This window comes from Chiloscyllium plagiosum, unplaced genomic scaffold, assembly GCF_037043375.1.
Source record: "Chiloscyllium plagiosum isolate Xiang-an unplaced genomic scaffold, Cpla_swu_hap1 HiC_scaffold_18, whole genome shotgun sequence".
Lineage (NCBI taxonomy): Eukaryota > Metazoa > Chordata > Chondrichthyes > Orectolobiformes > Hemiscylliidae > Chiloscyllium > Chiloscyllium plagiosum.
The window spans coordinates 118175295-118196862 of record NW_028270156.1 but is presented as its reverse complement, the minus strand read 5'-3'; the positions used below and the strand labels follow the sequence as shown (position 1 = coordinate 118196862).

The following is a 21568-nucleotide window of genomic DNA, read 5'->3' as shown; positions in this document are numbered from 1 at the left end:
TGGCCGATTAAAGGGAAAATGAATCAACTAAAGTAAAATCCTACCAAACAAATTATATTTTCCCATTTACTCACAATGGATGCATTTCACTTGGCATTTCTCCCTTTAAAAGGAAAGTCACTGAATACAGCATTCACTGTATGACTATCAGAAAACAGGACATTGAATGCAGTGACGTTCTGGTTAGTTCAGTCTGTTTATTGAGTGTCTTTCAAGCTCCTGAATATGAAGTTAATGGATCCAAAATCCCACATTGCAGTAACATTTGTTATCATCTCAAAGTAAATTAACAAAATTGAATTGGTTCAAACTCACATCACTTGTTACACCATTCTGATTCATGTATCTCATTAAAACTGAGTGGGCCCTTTATACATGGTTAACACTGGTGTAGTGTAACCGTGAATTTTTTCTGATTTTTATGAGTTCACTGCCCTGTCAGAGCTATCAGTGAGCAGAGAAATGTACTGTTTATAACCTACATTCGTGGTAATTATTACTGTAATACTCTCTAACTTAACCAAACATTCCTGATGTACCCAGACTGTTACATGCAATGGTTTAGACGTTGAGGGTTTAAAAAAAAAGTATGGACTGTCTTGTTCTAGTTCATTAGATGCTCTTTCAAAAGTGTACCTCGGTGTTATGTATCACTGCGGACTCACATTTTGTTTCTCAGGCACACAGCTTTCCTTTACTGTGCATTTTAGTGTCGGAGCAATTTGAAAAAAGAAGATTCAGGGAGAGACATTCTGCAATGTAAGGAGGTGCTTCTAATCTCCGGGTCCAAACTGTTTAGTGACATACACTCACATTCTGAACATAATCACTTTAGACATGCTCTATATTAGATTGCCGAAACTGAATTTAGAAACGCAGATTAGAAATTGTATGTTATTTTGTAATGTGAGAGAGACTTTGAGTGACAGCAAAAATAAAGTCATTCATTTTGTTGGCTAATAATATTATTGAAGTTCTTTTTAGCTTTATCTGCTTGTGGTGGAATGTGGGATTAAAGGGAGTTAACTTCTAATTGAATATTCTAAATATAATCACTTTGGACACGCTCTGTATTCAGTTGCCTAAATCGAATTTTGAAATGTTTAGTATGAATTACATGTTATTTTTTAGTGCGACAGAGACTTGCAGTATCCAGGGAAGAAAAGCTCAACTGTTTTATTAGCTAGTTATATGTTTGAACTTTAATTTTAGTTTTATCTGCTTGTGAATGAATGTAGAAATAAAGGGAGCTAACTTCCAGTTGAATTTGTTTTTTTAAACAAAATACATGCAACTATCATGTGAAACAGACCTGAAGCTACTCAAATTTACTTCCAAAGAAGCTATTCAGCAAAACCAATATCCCAAGATGTGTATGTGTCCATGTTTAAGCAGAAGCTCATTAAAAGACATGATCCAATGTGTTCGGGCTGTACAAGCTGATACCAGGATCCAGTCCGAGCCTCCAGCAGGAAACCAACTTGTGGAAGCTGTAAGCCTGCCCCTTCCAATGGCCATATAAATCCTGGGCACTGGACCGTAATTCAACACTCCTGGGTCGGCTCTGTTTAGAAAGATCTTAGCAGAACCGCTTCCCACAAGTTATCAGAATGATTGTGTCGACACTTTTTCTCAGTTTGTTACTGACTTTCTTATCATGTGAGTGTTTGTTGTTCAAGTCTCTCTTTGTGACTGTCTCAATGTTAGTCTACGGCAGGAATGTAAAAGACTCAGCTATCAATTCACCAACATTAATGCTCATGGTTTGTTTTCTTTTTAAAGGTGTCCAGTCGGAGGTTGTTTTGACCCAGCCAGAGGCAGAGACTGGCCGTCCCGCAGGCAGCCTGAAACTGACCTGTAAAACCAGCGGGTTCGATCTTGGCAGCTACTGGATGAGCTGGGTCCGACAGATTCCCGGACAGGGTCTGGAGTGGCTGCTGTACTACTATAATTCATCCAACAATAACTATGCACCAGCGATTAAGGGTCGATTTACTGCGTCCAAAGACACTTCAAACAACATTTTCGCGTTGGACATGGAGAACCTGAAGATCGAAGACACCGCCATCTATTACTGTGCAAGAGACCACAGCGAGAGGAACCAGGGCTAGACCCGTTCAAAAACAGCTCGAGGGAACATTTTGTCAATTCCACCATAAACTGACGGTCAGTACGAGTTTTAAATGCAATTATACCAACTGCGATCTGAAGCAGACCTCAGGCTGCCTCTTACAAAACTATCAAAGAGGAAATGTACCATTTAAACTAGCAAACTGGTGACACAATGGGACAATGTTTTGGGCATGTCATATGTACTGCTAACACTTCCATCAATTAAATGCTCGGACAAAATGTTCGTTTTAATATATCTGACAGCTCAGGAAATCACTGCTCATTGTCATGTCAACTATTGCATTAATTCTAAACATGATCAGAACTAAATGGCTCTTTCAAATGAAAATTGAGACCTCGAGTAAAGAACAGAGAATGAGTGTACTGGTCTACATCATCGTGATACTACAGTGGGTCACAGTGTTGTGCACAGCGACATCCTCATACAAAAACCACTGACAAGTGTTTATCTCAAATTGGTGATTTCTACCATGGCAGGAGCGAGAAATAATGTGAGATGCAATTTAAACGCAATCCAGTAGTGCTAGTTTGTACAATTGTATAATTTTTTCTACCTTCTTCGTGTTGATTGTCAAGTTAAATGCAGACCAAACCTGGAAAAATATTCCAAGCTTTCAAAATACAATGGATTGTAAAAGCTGAAATAACACACTGAATCATTTTTAGAGGAGTCTGAATCACTGCATTCTAGAAAGTGAAGAAATTCTCTGCATTTTACAGTTTACAGTCTGTCATACTATTTGACACAACGTGTCTCACAGTGATATAGCTGGGGTGACACTGCAATTATGACCAATACAAAAACCTATTCAGCCTCCATTGTTTGAAACTAGTCAGTGATTACTTCTACAAGGTTGAAACTTTATTGCTGGAACAGCACAGCAGGTCAGGCAGCATCCAGGGAACAGGAGATTGCTGTTCCAGCAATAAAGTTTCAACTTTGATCTCCAGCATCTGCAGACCTCACTTTCTCCTCGATTACTTCTACAAACCGTCTTAACTTGCAGTGCAGTATTAGTTCTGTGCGGTTTAATGCCAGTATCACTATTTAATTTGTAAAAGTGTTGGGTAATTATTGATACACCAGTTGGGGATTTTGAGAATCAGCTCATGTGTTACTCTGTGAAGTATAAAACAGTATTAACATTAATCAAGAATGTTCAGAATTCACTAGCACAATTATGTGATGAAAATTTATCGTGACTTTATTTTGTCTGTGGTTCTGAAAATTTAAAATGATGGCAGATTTTTGATTTGTTTTATACAGAGCTAGTTATTGTGTGACCCAGTCCAGAGAATGTAACACTGTGACTATCTTGATTACTGGGGCCAAGGGACCATGGTGACAGTGACTTCAGGTAAGACCCTTGAACTTTCTTAGTGACTTTTTAAAAACTTTCTATTCATGTGACTAATTTCTGAATTAAATGAAACTCAAATTCTGTGCTGAGTTTGGTTTGGTTCGGATTGATTTTTGTTCAGACTGATTACAGACTTCAGTTAAGGCTCAGCAAATAGTTACAGTGGGGATGATGGAGTCAGTTACTCAGTGTATCTCTTTTTTTGATCAAATGGGCATTCTGTGTGGCTGGGTTACTTGAAACACCTAATGTCTCTTAATCAGTCAGCTATAAATAATGTTTAATGTCAGTGACACCCTGACTGTGAGTTTTATTATCAACAACAAACGCTAAGAAAACAAAGATGTTCGAGACATTACTAAACATGATTAAAATATGCTAAAATATCATTATTAATTTCTTGAATATATGTTCTTACCCTGATTATATTTTCGCATTTATTTTGTTAATTAGTTGATGACAAGCAGGTTAGAAACTGTCATAAAATTTTCTTGCGGTGCTATATTGCATTCTGTTGATGAGATTCTGAGTTTGTTTTACTTGATTCTGTTGAATTGAGTTGATTGGATTTTGGCTTTGTTTTAGTTGGTTCGGTTTGAACTGTGTTGATTGGATTCTGACTTTGTTTTTACTTGGTTTTGTTGAATTGTGTTGATTGGCTTTTGAAATTGTTTTATTTGATTCTATTGAATTGAATTGTTTGGATTCTGATTATGTTTCATTCAAATCTGTTGTTTTGAGTTGATTGGATTCTGATTTTATTTTCCTTGATTCTGTTGAATTGAGTTGATTGGATCTTATTCAGTTTGTGAAATTGATCAGCGTTTTTATGCTTTCTGTAATCGGTGTTTTCTCTCTGGTGAGGAGATTGACTCTCTGGATTACTTTTCATTACCAATATTTGTGAAGTTCTTTGGTTTTTCATGAATCATTTCTGCATTTGTTAAACTTATATGACACATTTTTCTCTGCTTGATTGAAAACATTACATCCATTTGTAACGGTCTGAAAAACAACTTAAGGCAGAAACCCGGAAGTGTGAGAAATGAAAAAAACGAGTTTTTAATGCATTGACTTTTAAAAAAAAAAACTCAGTTCTAATTGTAAACTAACTGAATTTTGTTTTGAGTAGCCTCATTCAAAATAAAATTTGGGACTAAAATCTGAAACTGCAGAATTGGTCAGATTATGTAATTGAAACTAACTTAAAATTATAATGTGGTAATATTTGTCCATTCAGTAATTTTGTTTTGACCATGAAGTGATTAATCAATATATGCCTTCAACCGCTCTACTGTGCGCTGCACAAGATTGTCATGATCAGGAAGGCTGTACAGGTTGGAAATAAATTGAACTGTTGCCAGAAACGTTACAGCTTTAAGTGTTAAGTCCCCTCACAAACAAGGCTGCTGTTATGACTTGTTATTTCTCTTCAATGTAATCATTAGTTTGCTGGATTCTGAGCAGGTTTGTTAGACTTCAATTTGTTTTTTTTTTGTGAGGTTACATCATGTTCTTGGATCTGTTGAAAATGTTTGCAGAGCTAGATCTGCTGCAAACACACCGAGTTGTGATCTGGTGATCATTGACCTGTTGAGGAGGGACTGTGCTTGGGTAACATTAAATATGTTATATTTGGGAAACTGTTTTTGGTTTCTACATTGTTTTTGCAATGTTAACACGGTTGGTGACAATGAACCGCTCCAGGTTCCCCATTCATTGCGATCAGCATGCGAGGTGAAATTTCATAAAGCCTTTCATTTGTCTTTCACTAAATTTCATTAAGCGAAAGACAAATCGCAAAGGTTTTAGAAATGAAGGGAAAACAGATACCTTCGGGCGCCATTTTTACTTAAAAGTAATAATTAAGGATTAATCTAATCCATGCTTTACAATCCAAATTCAGAACCCCACTATCTAGTTCAATCACAAGGTCTGTCTTTAAACAGTTTACAAGTCATAGAGAAATATAAATAGAATTCCAAAAGTCTAATGTTCTAATAGTTCTTGCTCTTGAGCAAAAATGCCATGACTGTGTTATAATTGATCAAGAAACACCTTTCAATTCCGCTGTACACTACATACATATTTTTCTGGCTGGAAAAGATCATTGGCAAAGACCATTTGGAAATTCTGCTCAATTCTATGAAGAACAGGTCAGTTTCACTGCTTTGATCAGTTTCACACGTAACTTGAGTTAATTAATTGTTATGTCCCTGATTAAACTGGATTTACAGGATAAAATAAAACATTAACTGAATTATTTAATCTGCACAGTGCTTTAGGTGTTCCCAATCTGTGCATTTTAAATAAATAGTTACATTTTCCAACAAAATATCAACTGAGGAGTCATTATGTGACCAAGGCCAAATTTCGAATTAATTAAAATAATCCACTCATGACCTCGCAGGGCAGCATGGTGTCTCAGTGGTTGGCTCTGCTGCCTCATAGTGCCAGGGTCCCAAATTCGATCCCACCCTCGGGTGACTGCCTGTGTGGAGTTTGCACATCCTCCCTGTGTCTGTGTGGGTTTCCTTCGGGCGCTCTGGTTTCCTACCACAGTCCAAAAGATGTGCAGGTCAGGTGATTGGCTCTGCTAAATTGCACACAGTGTTCAGGGATGTGTAGGTTAGGGTGCATTAGTCAGGGATAAATATACATTCGGGGGAATGGGTCTGGGTGGGCTACTTACTGTTCAGAGGGTCAGTGTGGAATTGTTGGGCCAAACGGCCTGTTTCTATACTGTAGGAGCCCTACTTTTAAAACCATGGGAGTGCTTGATGCAAACGCAGAGAATTCATTTTACATCGATGTGTTCAGACGGATGCAGAGTTCACAAATTTGCAGAAGACATGAACTAGAGGATAACAGAGCACATTGTTTATTCAGACACTGAAAAGAGAGTAATATTTATTTTAATTAATATACTTGACCGATTTATTGCAATGTAGCGATCGGAAGGAATCTGCTCACATTAGTTAAGTGTGACAATCATTTAGATTAGATTTCCTGCAGTATGTATCGGGCCATTTGGCCCAACAAGTCCACACCGACCCTCTGAAGAGTAACCCACCCAGACCCATTCCCCTACCCTATATTTACCCCTGACTAATGCACCTAACACTATGGACGATATAGCATGACCAGTTCACCTGACATGCACATCTTTGGATTGTGGGAGGAAACCCACACAGACACAGGGGAGATTGTGTAAACTCCACATAGGCAGTCACCCGAGGCTAGAACCGAGCCTGGGTACCTGGATCTGTGAGGCAGCAGTGCCCACATTTACTTAGACATCCGCTAAAGCGGGCAACTCCAGAGAGAAGCATGTTTTCAATTCATACCTTTTTAAACATTTTCGTTCATTAAAAGCAGTGAACCAGAAAATGACCTTGCCCTAATTCCTTCAACAGAAATGCTTTCCACACTGGAATGCAGTATTGACTTTATGCAGTGCATGCAAAATCTCCACAGTTCAAGGAACGTTTTAAGAATATGTAAAAATAATTTAGAGAATAATCCATTTCCTCCGGATCTGTGCTTTAATTGGCGATATTTCCCACCTCAATAATTTTGTTAAATACAATGACTTATTAAGTTTATTAACTCAGTGGTTATTTATGTTCATTGTGAACACATTCTTGTTCACATTAATCCTCTGGTTAGTTTCTCTAATGAATGTTCAATTACAGCGAATATATTTGACGTGAGGAGTTGAGCAATGTATCCTCTAGGATTAAGTCTGTTGTGCAGTTTATTTCAGTGCTATGTCTGACGAACTTGTCAATGGTCCTGACCATTTGTAAATTGTCCAGTTCGGATACATGAATCTCAGACAGTTCAATTTCATCTCGCGCTTCAAAACCACTTTTATCTGCCAGAAATACAATATTCGATTAGGTGCCCCAGAATTGAGAGCCCTGACTAAGTTGTTCCAATCAGAACGAACATTTCAGGAACAAAAGGCAGATAGCAAGAGTTTTGAAATTGGTTGTTGGCAACAAGAGATATTTGATTGAGCGAGGCAGTGGGAAATATGCTGCATATTTTCTTTGTGCCTCAGTTATGCAGGACATGTTCCGTGACACAATGTAGAATCAGAATTTTTTGCATCTTATTATTTGAAAACCTATTATCAGCTTTTAATGTCACTGGCAACGGTCATATTACACTTCAAAACATTTTAATCTTTTCCAAACTAAGTCGACCGTCTGGTGCAGCAACATTCACAGGGGAAAGAGGAAGGGAGTTCTAGGTTGGAATCCAGTGACAGTGAATTGATGGCAATGCAATTCCTAGATTTATTCCGCTGTAGTTCCCATAGAGTTTGAACAATTTGGAGCTGCTGTCAAAGCATTCTTCGATAAATGTTGAAATGTTACTTTCATTGTACAAAAATTCTGGAACAATCCCTGGTTGTTGGAAGGTGATAATAACTAACATGGTTTATGTATTGTCAAAACATGTGGGGTGTGTTCTCCGTGATAGTGTCAAGCTCATTGTGTTCAGGTCTGTTGTGATGTTGTAGTAGAGTCCCTGATTCTGTGCCAGGTTGCCTGTGTTCACTTACAACCTGTTAGAGAGGTATGTAACACAATCTCTTATCAGGTTACTTCAGTGCAAGAAAACAGATTGACATGTCTGGGTGTTTGTTGGAATTCCACTCACAGAGGCCAATGAAATCTATTCAATCGCTGCCCTGACTTGTGTCTCTTAGATATTAAACAGAAATTTGGTGGTTAGCAGCTTTTTCCAGATCAATATTTGTTCACAAGCTTTTGGGCATCGCTAGATGGGGTTAATAGAGAAAGTGCTCAAAGAAATCCCAGCTTTTGACTTGCTGTTATGACAATATCATTTATAACTAATCCAGAATGAATCATTTTCGAAGCATATTTGATGAGATTATGCTTAGGCTGTTTTACTTTATATTAAACCAGTGCTGGAGCTGAATTTGATTGTTCAGTACGGTGGGAGTTCCGCTGAATCTACCACTTGCAGCAGACGGTGATAGCTTTTCAGTTGGTCTTCAATTGCTATCTCAGACCATCCAGTACCTCTGCTAAGAATTCTTTTTCCAACAAGAGTCAAGGCAATGTAATCACTGTTTATCTCAACAGGTGTGAAAACAATTTGGTGAAGGCGGTGGGGTGGGGGGGGCGGGGTCTCTGGATTCGAAAGGTTAACCTTGCCTTCTCTCCACAGGAGCTGCCAGACCTGCTGAGTTTCTTCAGAAATTTCTGTCTTTATTTTGGTTTTCTAGCATTTAAAGTTTGTTGTTTCATTTAAAAATGTTGTGTTCGATGAAGCACGTTCTTCAGAGAAAAGATGCATTTGAACAAATTGCGAATGTTCAGAGATATTAAATATCAGAGAATCATTGAATTGGAGCGCCCTGATCTCGAGCTGTAGTTTCACAAGAAACTATTATGAAGTAACAACACACTCCAGAGCGCAGTGGCTGCTGTAATTGTGTGGAAGTTATTTTGATCACTCAAATAGAGAATGTCAATGATCCCGTTCCAAATAATCAACAGAAGTTTTTTCTAAAGCATGTGTGAAACAATTAATTTGTTGAAATATTTTCATAAAAAGTGTTCACTGCCAGTGCTAGCTTAATGAATGACACAATGATAGGAAGGTGGAAGCAAGAGGAGGGCACTCAGCCCCTCGAGCTGTTCCACCACTTACTTAGATCATGGAGCATCTGTGAGCTAAATCCACAGGTCTCCCTTTGGCTAAAACTCTTTAACACCTTTGATTAACAAGCAAAGACTATCCCAGATTTACTGATTCGACTGCCCGAAACAAAGGGAGACACCATTTCTGAAAGACATTCCTGTGATTACTGTGATACAATGAGGCTGGAATTAATTGCTCATGAAAGTAAACTTTAAATCTCTGACAATTTCCAATTGAGACATCCCAATCATCATATTTCTTTAATTTAACACTATACTTCCCTGGAATAAAGAAATGTAATGTGTATTGCCATGCTAAAAATGCGGGAAGCTTCCTTCCTATTGTATGATTAAGAAATAGCTCTATTCATTCAGTGAAAACACAGTCAAATCACACAAAAGGAAACCACGTCATCTTGTGCAGACACACAAGTGCCTCAAATAATTTTCTATTCTTCCAGTGGTTGTTTGAATCTCTAGACAGGTGTGGAAGTGTCAGACTTTTTATATCGCCTTGAGAAACCAGTTATCATCAGTCTATTTGAATTGCTGAAGTTTGTGTGGTATTAGCACATTCACAGCGCTGTTAGGAAGTGAGTCCCATGGCTGTGATTGAGGAAGAGGAAACGGGCAGGGAAAGATTTGAGAGTCAAGTTAAAGTCTAATTTGGAGGAGAGCTTTCAGGTGAAGCATTTACACGCATGTGCGCCCTTATCCTCAAGGATCACAGCTTTGGAACATGCTAGCGAAGGGACATGTCAGCATGCAAACTGGAAGCTGAAGAAGGCCCCTCGGCCCCTCTAGAATGCTATTCCTTTAATGGGATCATCATTAATCTTGCTGCTCACCAGTCTTCCCAACACACCGATAACATTGAACCTGATTGTTTACTGTTCAGCAAAAGAATGGTGAACCTTTGGAATTCTCCACCACAGAAATTGATTAAGGACAAAACATTAAATGCTTTCAATAAGGAGATAGATTCCTTCAATCCTTAAAAAAATGCTCCGGATATGTGGGAGAAAGGCAAACAGGGTACAATATTGGTTGAAAGCCATGAAAACATTGAATGGGACATGGTTTGTAAGTTTGCACGTAACGCCAACATTGGTGGTTTAATTGGCAGTGAAAGTTATCTAAATGTAGAATGAGATCTTGATCAGCTGGGCCAATGGGCTGAGGAGTGGCAGATGGAGTGTAATTTAAATGAATACGACGTGTTGCTTTTTGAGAAGTCAAATCAGGTCACAACTTACAGAGTTAATGGTAGGGCACTGGATAGTGATGTTGAACACAGGGCCCTGAGGGTCCAGACTCATAGAGTCTTACAGAGTTAATGGTAAGGCACTGGGTAGTGATATTGAACGCTGAGGACCCTGAGGGTTCAGACTCATAGATTCTTGAAAGCGTTGTCTCAAGTAGCTAGTGTGTTGAAGGCGTTTGGCACATGTACCTTCATTGGTCAGAGCACTGAGTGCAGGAGTTGGAGCTTCATGTTGTAACTGTCCAAAACATTGGAATGAACTGCCAGAGGAAGTGGTAAATGCAGAGATAGGTCCAACATTTAGAAGACATTTGAACAGCTCCAGGAACTGGATAGGTCGGGATGGATATGGGCCAAAGGCAGGCAAGTGGAATTAATTTAATTTGGGAACTCTGGTCAGCATGGATGAGCTGGACCAAAGGAACTGTTTCTGTGCTGTATGACTTTATGACTCACTGACTTTATGGTGGAGTAGGCTCAAAGTTGGAAGGTGGTGAGCAAGTGAGGGGCTAGATTGGGCATGTGGGAGAGTTTGGGCTGGTAGGCTGTGAGGTGTTGGCTGACTGCTGGGTAAGCTTGCATACACTCTGTCTGGCAAGGTGGCATCAAGGTAAATGGTAATGGTCACAGGATAATTTGGTCGAATTGTGCTTGGTAGGTGAGGGGTAGTTTGAGCTGAAATGCAGGAGGTCTGTCTTTGCCAGGCTGGTTTATGGAGAGGTGGGCAGGATGCCAGGCTGGTTAGTGCAGAGGTGGGCAGTGTGCCAGGCTGGTTTATGGAGAGGTGGGCAGTGTGCCAGGCTGGTTAGTGCAGAGGTGGGCAGTGTGCCAGGCTGGTTTATGGAGAGGTGGGCAGTGTGCCAGGCTGGTTAGTGCAGAGGTGGGCAGTGTGCTAGGCTGGTTAGTGTAGAGGTGGGCAGTGTGCCAGGCTGGTTAGTGCAGAGGTGGGCAGAGTGCCAGGCTGGTTAGTGTAGAGGTGGGCAGAGTGCCAGGATGTTTCGGGGGTGGAAGGTCACTGGAATGAAGTGACAGGGGGACGTGTTGTCAAAATGCAAAGCTCGGAGTCTGGCAAAATGGTGGGTGGTAAAGGACAGATGCGAAAGGAGCTGGGATGCAATGTGCACAGGTTGACTTGGGTAAGGTGAGAGGTCAGTGATCAAGGGCTGAGGTCATGTCTTGGGTAGTGGGCTTTTGTCCGAGGTTGTGAAAATGATGGTGCCAGGTCCAGTCAGGGCCAGATTCACCATGGGCCAGGTGCAGGGCGGCAGGAGTGTAAATGAGTGAAAGGAATTGAGATCATATGTCCATCTGGAATATAGAATATAGAACATTACGGTGCAGTACAGGCCCTTCAGCCCTCGATGTTGCGCTGACCTGTGGAACCAATCTGAAGCCTATCTATCCTACGCGATTCCATTTACATCCATATGTTTATCCAATGACCTTTTCAATGCCCTTAAAGTTGGCGAGTGTACTATTGTTGCAGGCAGTGTGTTCCATGGCCCTACTACTCTCTGAGTAAAAAAACAACCTCTGACATCTGTCATCTATGTCCTCTCCTGCTAGCCATCACTATTCAAGGGAAAAGACTTTCACTGTCCACCCTCTGTTTATCTTTTATGTCTCAATTAAGTCACCTCTCAACCTTCTTCTCTCAAATAAAACAGCCTCAAGACCCTCATCCTTTCGTCATTAAACCTTCCCGCCAAACCAATCAACATCCTGGTAAACCTCCTCTCAACTCTTCCAAAGCTTCCACATTCTTTCTATAATGTGCTGACCAGAACAGTACACAATACTTCCAAGTGCGGCCCCACCAGAGTTTTGTACAGCCGCAGCCTAACCTCGTGGTTCTGAAACTCAGTTCCTCTATCGATGAAAGCCAACACAAAGTATACCTTCTTAACAACTCTGTCAAACTGGCTGGCAACTTTTAGGGATCTATGTACATGGACACCGAGATCTCTCTGCTCAGCTACACTACCAATATGGATGGCCTTGGATGTGTTTCGTGTGATAGGGGTTGTGTGTTCCGGGCATGAATGGGTGTATAGCAGGGTAGGGTTGGTCAATGTGAGTGGGAATTTAGGTCTAGACAGAGTAAGTGCAGTGGTTAGTCTGAAAGATGAGGTTTGCTGGTGAACTGTGTGTCAGTTTGATAGCTTTTAAAAATAAAGATTACTTGTTCATTTCTCAAATCATATTTACGTAAATACTCAGCTAACACTACAAAGTCTCTGAACCTTAATAGTCCTCCATTTTTCAGAGGCCTCCAGATTTCAGATAATTGTAAGTGAGATGTTTCAACTTCCAGCCAATTGGCATGAGTTCAGCGGTGACAGCCATCCTCCCCGTCCCAGTGCCCAGCTCCTGCCTGTGCTGCTGCTGCTGCTGCTGCTGCTGCTGCAGTGACCTTCCTCCCAGAGAGAACATTCTACCTTGCATTGATAAGTGAGGAAGGCTCACTGGACCTGATTTCCAAGTATGGGGATGGCAAACACTGGGTGGGGGCACAACTTTAAAGTGAGGGGAGATAGGTATAAGACAGATGTTAGAGGTAGTTTCTTTACTCATTGAGTAATAAGGGTATGGAATGCTTTGCCTGCAACAGTAGTAGATTTGCCAAGTTTAAGTACATTTAAGTCGTCATTGGCCTAACATATGAACGTACATGGGATAGTGTAGGTGGGATGGGCTTCAGATTAGTATGACAGGGCAGCGCAACATCGAGGGCCGAAGGGCCTGTACTGCGATGTAATGTTCTATGTTCTATGATTCACTCTGACTTCTCTCCAGGGGTACTGCCAGCTGTTGGGTATTTCCAGCAGCACGGCACCGAGTGGGCCAGCACGCTGGTTCCGTGGTTAGTGCTGCTGCCTCACAGTGCTAGGGACTCGGGTTCCATTCCAGCCTCGGGTGTCTGAATGTGTGGAGTTGGCACTTTCTCCCCATGTCTGTGTGCGTTTCCTCCCACACTCCAAAGATGTGCAAGTTGGGGGATTTGCAAATGTTGTGTTCAGTGATTGGGAGTTTAGGTGCATTAGTCAGGGTTAACTGTAGCATAATAGGGTAGGGGAATGGGTCTGGATGCGTTACTTTTCAGAGGGTGGGTGTGGACTTGTTGGGCCAAATGGCCTGTTTGCACACACTGTAGAATTTCGATGAATCTGCATTTCCTTGGTTTGTATTTTGTGAAACGTCTCTGCTCTTCACAGCAATCCAGTGAAAGTGTCAGTTGGTGAGATCTTCAAACAGTTAGTGGGGTGGGATCAGGATGTTCTTCTTCCTAAATTATATGGTAATGGTCAAGGTCCAGGGCATGTTTCTAAAGAGGGAACCAATGATCATGATCAGCAACTGGTAGGAAACAAACATAAACCCCAGTTATGCTGTCGACTTCAGTGGGAGCATACTGGCAAACGTTTACAGCTGAGGATACATTTGAGTAACTGATAAGGTCAAATTAACAGAAACTAACATGCTCAATTGGTCATTCTGTTGTAGAGACACCATCGCTCCCCACGCTTTATGGCCTGGTCTCCTCCTGTCAGGAGTACAACACCGGTTCTGTGATCTTTGGTTGTTTGGCGATGGACTATTCCCCTGACGTCACCAAGGTAACCTGGAAGAAAGGTGGGGAGCTAATCACGACTGGATTGAAGACTTACCCATCAGTGAGAAACAAGAAGGGAACCTACACCCTGAGCAGCCAGTTAACCCTGCCCGGGTCAGCGGTAGATTGCCCCAGCAAAATCTACTGTGAGGTTCAACACAGCGGGACACACAAGAGCAAATTAATGCCATGTCCAGGTACGTGTTGTGGGAACTGAGATAAACAGATCATCTGTGATTAACATGAAGAAGGCATTATGTATAACCGTTTTCACAGACTCACCTTATACAGCACAGGAAAAAGGCCCTTTGACCCACCCAATTCACGCCTATCAATAACAGCCACCTAACTATTCCAGTCTCATGTGCCAGCACACGATCCATTGCCTTGTGTGACTTGCACTTGCAAGGATACTTCATACTTATAATGAGGGGCTCAGTCTCTACATGACTTATAGGTGCTGAGCTCCAGGCTAACACCACCCTCTGTTTGATTTTGTTTTCCCCTGAGATCCACTTGGAACCTCCTGGCCTTACCTTCACCTTGTGCCCCTGAGGCATTGATCTCTCCATCAAGGGGAAAGGTTTCATCCAGTTTACCCAGTCTATGCCTAAAATAATTCTAGATATCATGATAATCTTCTCCCTAATTCTCCTCTGCTCCAAGGAAAACCCCTGTCTATCTAAACTAGTTTCATAACTAAAACCCTCCAACCCAGGCAAGACCCTGGCAAATCTCATCAATACTGCCTTCAGTGTAATCACATTCCTTCCATAACATGCACATAACGCTTCAGTATGGCCTAACCAGTGTTTTATTAAGTTCCAATATCATCTCACCACTCTTCATTGTCAATGTCTAGGCTAATAAAAGCAAATATCCTCCCATTTTCTTAGCCTCTTTATCCAGACGACACAGTACTATAGGGGATCGGTGGGTACATGCACCAAAGATCCTCAGGCCTTTCCAGGGTTCCACCATTCAAAACGTCATACCTCACAGATTCCTCTGCCGAATTACATCACCTTACATTTATTCAGAATAATTTCCATTTGCAACTTTTCTCTTCACATACAACCAACCCTTTTATATCCTCCTGCAATCTAAAGCCATTATGCTCATGACTTACCAACATGACAGTTTTCATTTCATCTGTGAATTCACTGGTTCATCCTCCTAAATTTGAGTCTCAATCATTGGTATGTAAGAGAAATAGCACGGAAATCAACACCAATCCCTACAGAACACCAGGAGACATAGATTTCCAGTCACGCAGACACCCGATGACTATTATCGCCTGCTCCCATCACTCAGCCAGTTCTAGATCCAATCTGTCAAACTAACTCGGATCCCATTGGCTCTGATTATTGCTATCATCTGGACATCGAGTTATCTCTATGAAAACTACTATCAAATTGTTACACATGACTTCCTCTCAATAAAACCGTGCTGAAAATTGTTGATTTATCTTCCAAATGAAGACTAAATTCACTTCTCAATAGTTTCCTTACCACTGAGACTAGCTTGACAGATCTGTGTTTTCATTATTTATCCCTTCCTTCGTCCTGCATAACAGTACAACGTTGGCTGATCTACACTCACTCGGCACAACTGCTGTGGCCAGACAGGAATTCTAAATTATTGTCAGCAACCCAACTATTTCATCCTTTGCATCGCTCAACCGCTTGGTATACTTTTCATCTGCCCTGGAAATATAACCACTTTTCATTCAGCAAGACAACACAGAACATCACGTCATGTGTCCTAATTTCTGAAAGTACATCACAACACCCCTCCATGATTTCTGTCCCCACATTGTCCCTCTTACTAGTGAACACTGACACAACACATTCGTTTTGACCACAAACTAATCCTCCGGCTCCACTCCAATAATAACACTTAATGGGCAATACTGTTTCCCGAATAATTCTTTTATTATGAATGAGCCTGTAACTTTTAAAAATAGTTTCCTTTATTTTGACTGCTATTATTTTCTCATGGTCCCCTTTTGCTCTTCTAATTCCTTTGTCTTTCAAACTCCCCCTTGCACGTTCTGTACTCCATATTAGTTTCTATTCTTTTGAGATTTCAGTATAGACCGGAAGCCTCCCTTGTTTCTCTTTATCTCCCCTCCATGCCCTTTGGTGTCCAGAGCCCGCTGCATTCTTGGTCCCACGCAGTGGCTTCCTGGGAAATGTCCTCCCTGTGATTTTCCTATCTCTTTCTTAAATGTGTCACACTGCTCTGACTCAGATTTACCAATAAGTGTCAGCTTCCAGTCCACTCTGGTCAAGTCATTACCTGATCTTACTAAAACTGTCCTTCCCCTTTTCAGAACTTTGGGCCAATTTCTATTCCTTTGCAGTACAATCTGAAATCCAACTGATTTACGATCACTGTCTGCAAAGTGCTCCACCATTGGTGTTTTACCCACTGGGTCGACTTCATTCCCTAAAGTTAAGTTCAGGTTCACCCCTCTCTTGCAATGTCTGGATTAAAATTCTCTGTATTAAACACATACTTTGTTCAAATATTCTCCTAGAGGCATTTTCAGAATTGTGCTCCCTCTAAATTTTTGATAAAATCAATATCCAAGCCTATGCTGAGGAAGTGAAAAACCTCTTTTCTCATTCCCCTTTTTAATTTACATGTCTCTGAAATTTGCCCATGTATTTGCACTTGGTGTTTTGGACCAATAGTAAGGTCTATCGTGCTCTCCCAGTAGTTATGTTTGCGTATTTTGGTTTTGAAGTACTGTCCATTTGCCTTTGTTCAAGGAGGTATCCATGATTTCATTTCTCTTTACAGCCTAAAATACTCTTGTCAGAATTGCAACAGAAACAACATTCTGTACCGCATGCCCCCGCCCCCATCATTTTCTATCTTTCCCTGTCTTGCCTGAAGGCACTAAATCCTGGAATATTGAGTAGCCACTCCTGCCCGGCTCTCAATATGTCTCCGTGATAGCAACGACATCATTTCTTCATTTATGCCAGTGATTCGTCTGCCTTGTTCATCAGACTCCGTCATTAAAACGAATACCATCCAACGTTGCTATCTCCCTTCTGATGTTACCGGCCTATAGTTTCTCTGCCTCCTTGACTCCCTTGCTGTGTCCTCTAAGTTTAGCCTTTCACATTGTCCTGCTGATCTTTCTGTGTGGATCCCAGCTTCTCCAGCAATCTGCACAATTATGATTCTTGTATCCATTAACCACAAGAAACCTTGATATATGAGAACTGATTGTATTTGTTATGAAATTCGTCGGATAATGTATGCGATGTGTTTCTTAAAGGTCCAGATATTCTGCAACCAACTGTTTTCCTAACTGTGAGCTCCAATGAAGACATCGCAAGCAGCAAGTTTGCAACCGTCGTCTGTTCAATTATCGAATTCCGTCCGAAGTCAATCTCCGTGAGTTGGTTGAAAAATGGCCGACGCTTGGATTCTGGCTTCTTCACGTCTCCCGTGTGTGAGGCGAACGGGAACTTCTCGGTGACGAGTCGGCTGATGGTCCCTTATGGTGAATGGTTCAACAGCGCGGTCTATACCTGCCAGGTCACCCATGGAGAGAACACTCAAAGTAAAAACATCACCGCACTCCAGGGTAAGAGACACAGACTGAGAGAGCTACAAATCACTCTGAACTCGGATGTGAATCAAACACACTAATTTATCAGGCATAGTAAACAGCACAGTACAGCTTCTCGTTTCCCAACATGCCACGTATCTCATTTCAGTTTGAGTGATACATTAGCATTGCTCATAATTCAACATTTTGGCAAGTCAGAAAAACATGTTTCCTCTCTGTTGAAGATAGATATATAGACAGTGAGCTTTGTTAAATAGTTTGTTGCCTGACCATGCTGGGAGAGGCATTCAGAGTGCTGAATGCTTGCCTGGTAGCTGCTTCAAGGATAAGTTTGGGGTGGAGGGGGATATTGGAGAGATATCTGATTGAAACATAGAAAATACTGAGAGACTGAGGTCGAGTGAATGTGGAATAAATGCTTTGACTGGTAGGCGAGACTAGGACCCAAGGGCACAGTCTCAGGGTCAAAAGGGCACCGTTTAGAACTGAGATGGGGAGGGTTTCTTCAGCCAGAGGGTGATGAGTCTGTGGAACATGTTGCTGCAGGGGGCTGTGGGGGCCAGGCCATTGTGTGTACTCAAGCCAGAGATAGATCGGCTCTTGTTTAGTACGGGGAGAAGGCAGGAGAATGGCTTTAGCCTGAAATGTCGATTTCCCTGCTCGTCGGATTCTGCCTGACCTGCTGTGCTTTTCCAGCATCATTCTGATCTAAACTCTGGATTGGCTGAACAGCCTTATTCTGATGCTCTATCAAATTGACGTGGTTAACATATGCAGTGACCCTTACTTGAAAATGAATCAAAATGCGTTCAATGCTTCATTCCCTGCTCAGGAATGACCTGTTGGTTGGACATTGTACGACATCGATTTTTATCTGGTACTGAGCTCTTTAACTTCATTTATGGGATCAGACCACAGACCAAGTGGCTATCACATTTGATGAACTGGGATAAATGTGATCTCACTGAGCTTCTTTAAGATGCTCTCTGTAATTAGTGGATGAGGCAGGAGAGTAAATTCTGGTGGGAATGCTACAATAGGGATGAATGAACTAGGAACTCGAGACAGGCTGATTTAGCCTGTTTGGGGTGGCGATGTTTACACAGTGAGTAGTGGATGTCTATAAAATTAGTGACATTTCCATCGCGTTTGTAGATTAATTTAAGACGCTTTTGTTTGTTTTTTTTCTCCCCTGCTCTATGAAGAAATTAAAAAATGCAGCTTGGTAAATAAAGTGAAAGTACAGACCAGTTATGAACTAACTTAATGGAGGGAAAGACTTAAGGAGATGGGTGTCCTTCTCGATATCCAATGCTGTACTCAGTGTCTTGTCCAAACACAGCCCACGAGGAACAATGACATAAATTAGAGAATGACATCACACCAATAACGCAAAGTATTTTTAATCATGTTAAATATAATGAACAGAATTTCCATGGCTGTTCACTGCTCCTGTAACACTTTAGAACTCTGCAAAGAGAATAATTATTATTTATTATAATCTGTCCAAAATTTGGGATGTGATTTGGCAGTCAGTGTGACCAGCAGGACTTGTACCTAAGGGTTATGAACATGGAAATGAACTCATTATATTCAGATTACTCTTGTCACAAGTATCAATGAATGGTCTTAAGTGAGAGACAAACTCCGAAAGAAAGATGATTCCATGGGTTACATGATGGTATCTTCGATGATTTTACTTTTTTCACAGGTTTCACTTGTTACAAAGCCAGTGTTCTTTAGGAATAATTACACAGGGTATGTTATAGGTAATCACAAATGTTTCACAGATCAAAATACATCAACAATAGTAAGCATCGTTTCAGCAATAGTTGCAGTTGCCATTTTGAAGGTGGTGTCTTCACCCTGTGAAGGAGTAATCTGAAGATTGGCTGTTTGTCTCAGAAAGGGGCATTTTTCATTGACTTTGATTTTTGTTTCATAGAAGATACCGAGTGCCACCCTAACACCGTTAAAATCCTCCCACCACCAGTAGAACAAGTCTTACTGGAGGCGACGGTGACATTAACCTGCGTTGTGTCCAATCTTCCTTCTGGAGTCAATGTGACCTGGAGACAAGAAAAGAAGCCTCTGAAATCAGAGATTGCTGAGCAGCCTGGACAGAATCCCGACAGTGTGATCAGCAAATTAGACGTTACTACTGAAGCCTGGCTGAGTGGCGTTACTTTTGAATGTGTGGTGTACCATCAGAATCTACCGACTCCGCTGAGAGACTCCATCCACAAGGAGAAAGGTGAGCGGTGAGATTAAAGCACAAAGGATCCCATGTGTAATCCAGATCCAGTTACATCAATGACAGGCTTTGATTGGAAATGAACCAACACCATTGGGGGCATTAATGATGCATCTGAAGGCAGGATAGCTAAGTAGCTGATTAAGGAAAAGATGGACCAAAGGATATTGTATTCTGATTAAGTCAGATAAGGTGGGAAGAAGCCTGGGTTGTGACGTCACCATCAGCAATGACAAATGGCCAGAATGCCCTCGTTGTGGGCTGGAAACATGGAGGCAACTTTCACATTAAACTTTCCTTTTTTTACTGAACAGTATGTGTACCATACTGCTCCTTTACAAAAAAAAGTGAATAAATCCCAAATTAAACATGGCGTATTTTAATATTTAGTGAAATTGTGATATTGGTTCAGGATTTTTTTGGTTGATTTATATTTGTCTCAAATATTCTGCAGTGATTAATCCGCTGGAGCCATCAGTGTCGGTCCTCCTGCCACCAACAGAAGAAATCTCCGCTCAGAGGTTTCTCTCCCTCACCTGTTTAGTGAGAGGTTTCTCCCCCGAGAGATCTTCGTCAAGTGGACAAACAATGACAAGCCGGTGAATCCCAGTAACTACAAGAACACCGAGGTGATGGCGGAGAGTGACAACACCTCCTTCTTCATCTACAGCCTGTTATCCATTACAGCGGAGGAGTGGGCCAGCGGTGCTTCTTACTCCTGTGTGGTGGGACATGAAGCGATTCCATTGAAGATCATCAACAGAACAGTCGATAAATCCAGCGGTAAACCGAGTTTTGTAAACATTTCACTTGCACTGATGGACACTGTTAATTCATGTCAATAAAAATCTCAAAGTTGCATTTAATAATTCAACAGAAGTAATGAAGTGTTTTTTTTCCTCCAGTTGTGAGTTAAATACTGAATTAGTTGTTTCTCACTCTGACTTACATTGCATCTGTGTAGTTAAAGTGGATTATTAACAGGTCTAGAACGAGTGTCTTGTGCAGTTAATGTTCTCTGCTCAGATACACCCTGGGTCAGAGATAGAGTAAAGCTCACTCATTGCAGGATTCCGCCAAGAACGTTATCCATCCTAAATCCCTCTGTGACAAAATCTGACAATGTCCATTTTATGTCAAGGGTAGGGCACGAGTTTTGAACTTGGTGTTTTTGATTCCCCCAATTGGACATTCTTACAAAATTCATGTCAGTTTTAAAGTGTCAAATTGCACCAATTGGAAATGTAAATTTAAGACACTTTAAAATTAAATTTGATTGGAACATACCAATCGTAAAGAGTGCAGAACAGTTTGAATGTAACCTTTGTTTCTGGGGAACTGCCAGGGATCTTGCTCCAGCGCATGAGTTGACAGAATGTATCTTCACTTTCACACCAAAGAGAATCAACAGATAAGTTGTTGTGGAGCAGAGGGGAGGGGAACGATGAATGGTCTGTCCTCTTGCTCCCTGTGCAGAGTTTTCATGGTGCATGTCCTCTGTAATGTAACCCAGTTGCTAACAGGGACAGTCAACTTCTTGCTTACTGTCCAAAGATTTAACATTTCCATGCAAAACATTACCTTTGAAGCATGTTAGACACGCTTGGCTCTGTTAACAAATGATTAACATTGATTCCCATAATCCAAAACTGGTGTTTGCATCGTCC

The 21568-nt window shown here is 41.2% G+C and overlaps 1 gene segment (V, D, J or C); it reads left to right on the top strand.

Annotated features, from left to right (window-relative positions):
• Window positions 1-1526: 1526 nt before the first annotated feature.
• LOC122547705 (Ig heavy chain C region-like) lies at window positions 1527-20770 on the top strand. The segment is given in 7 exon segments: window positions 1527-1659; window positions 1783-2166; window positions 3401-3491; window positions 13947-14252; window positions 17351-17662; window positions 19593-19901; window positions 20356-20770. Coding segments are annotated over 5 exon segments (1095 nt in total).
• The last annotated feature ends 798 nt before the right edge of the window (window positions 20771-21568 follow it).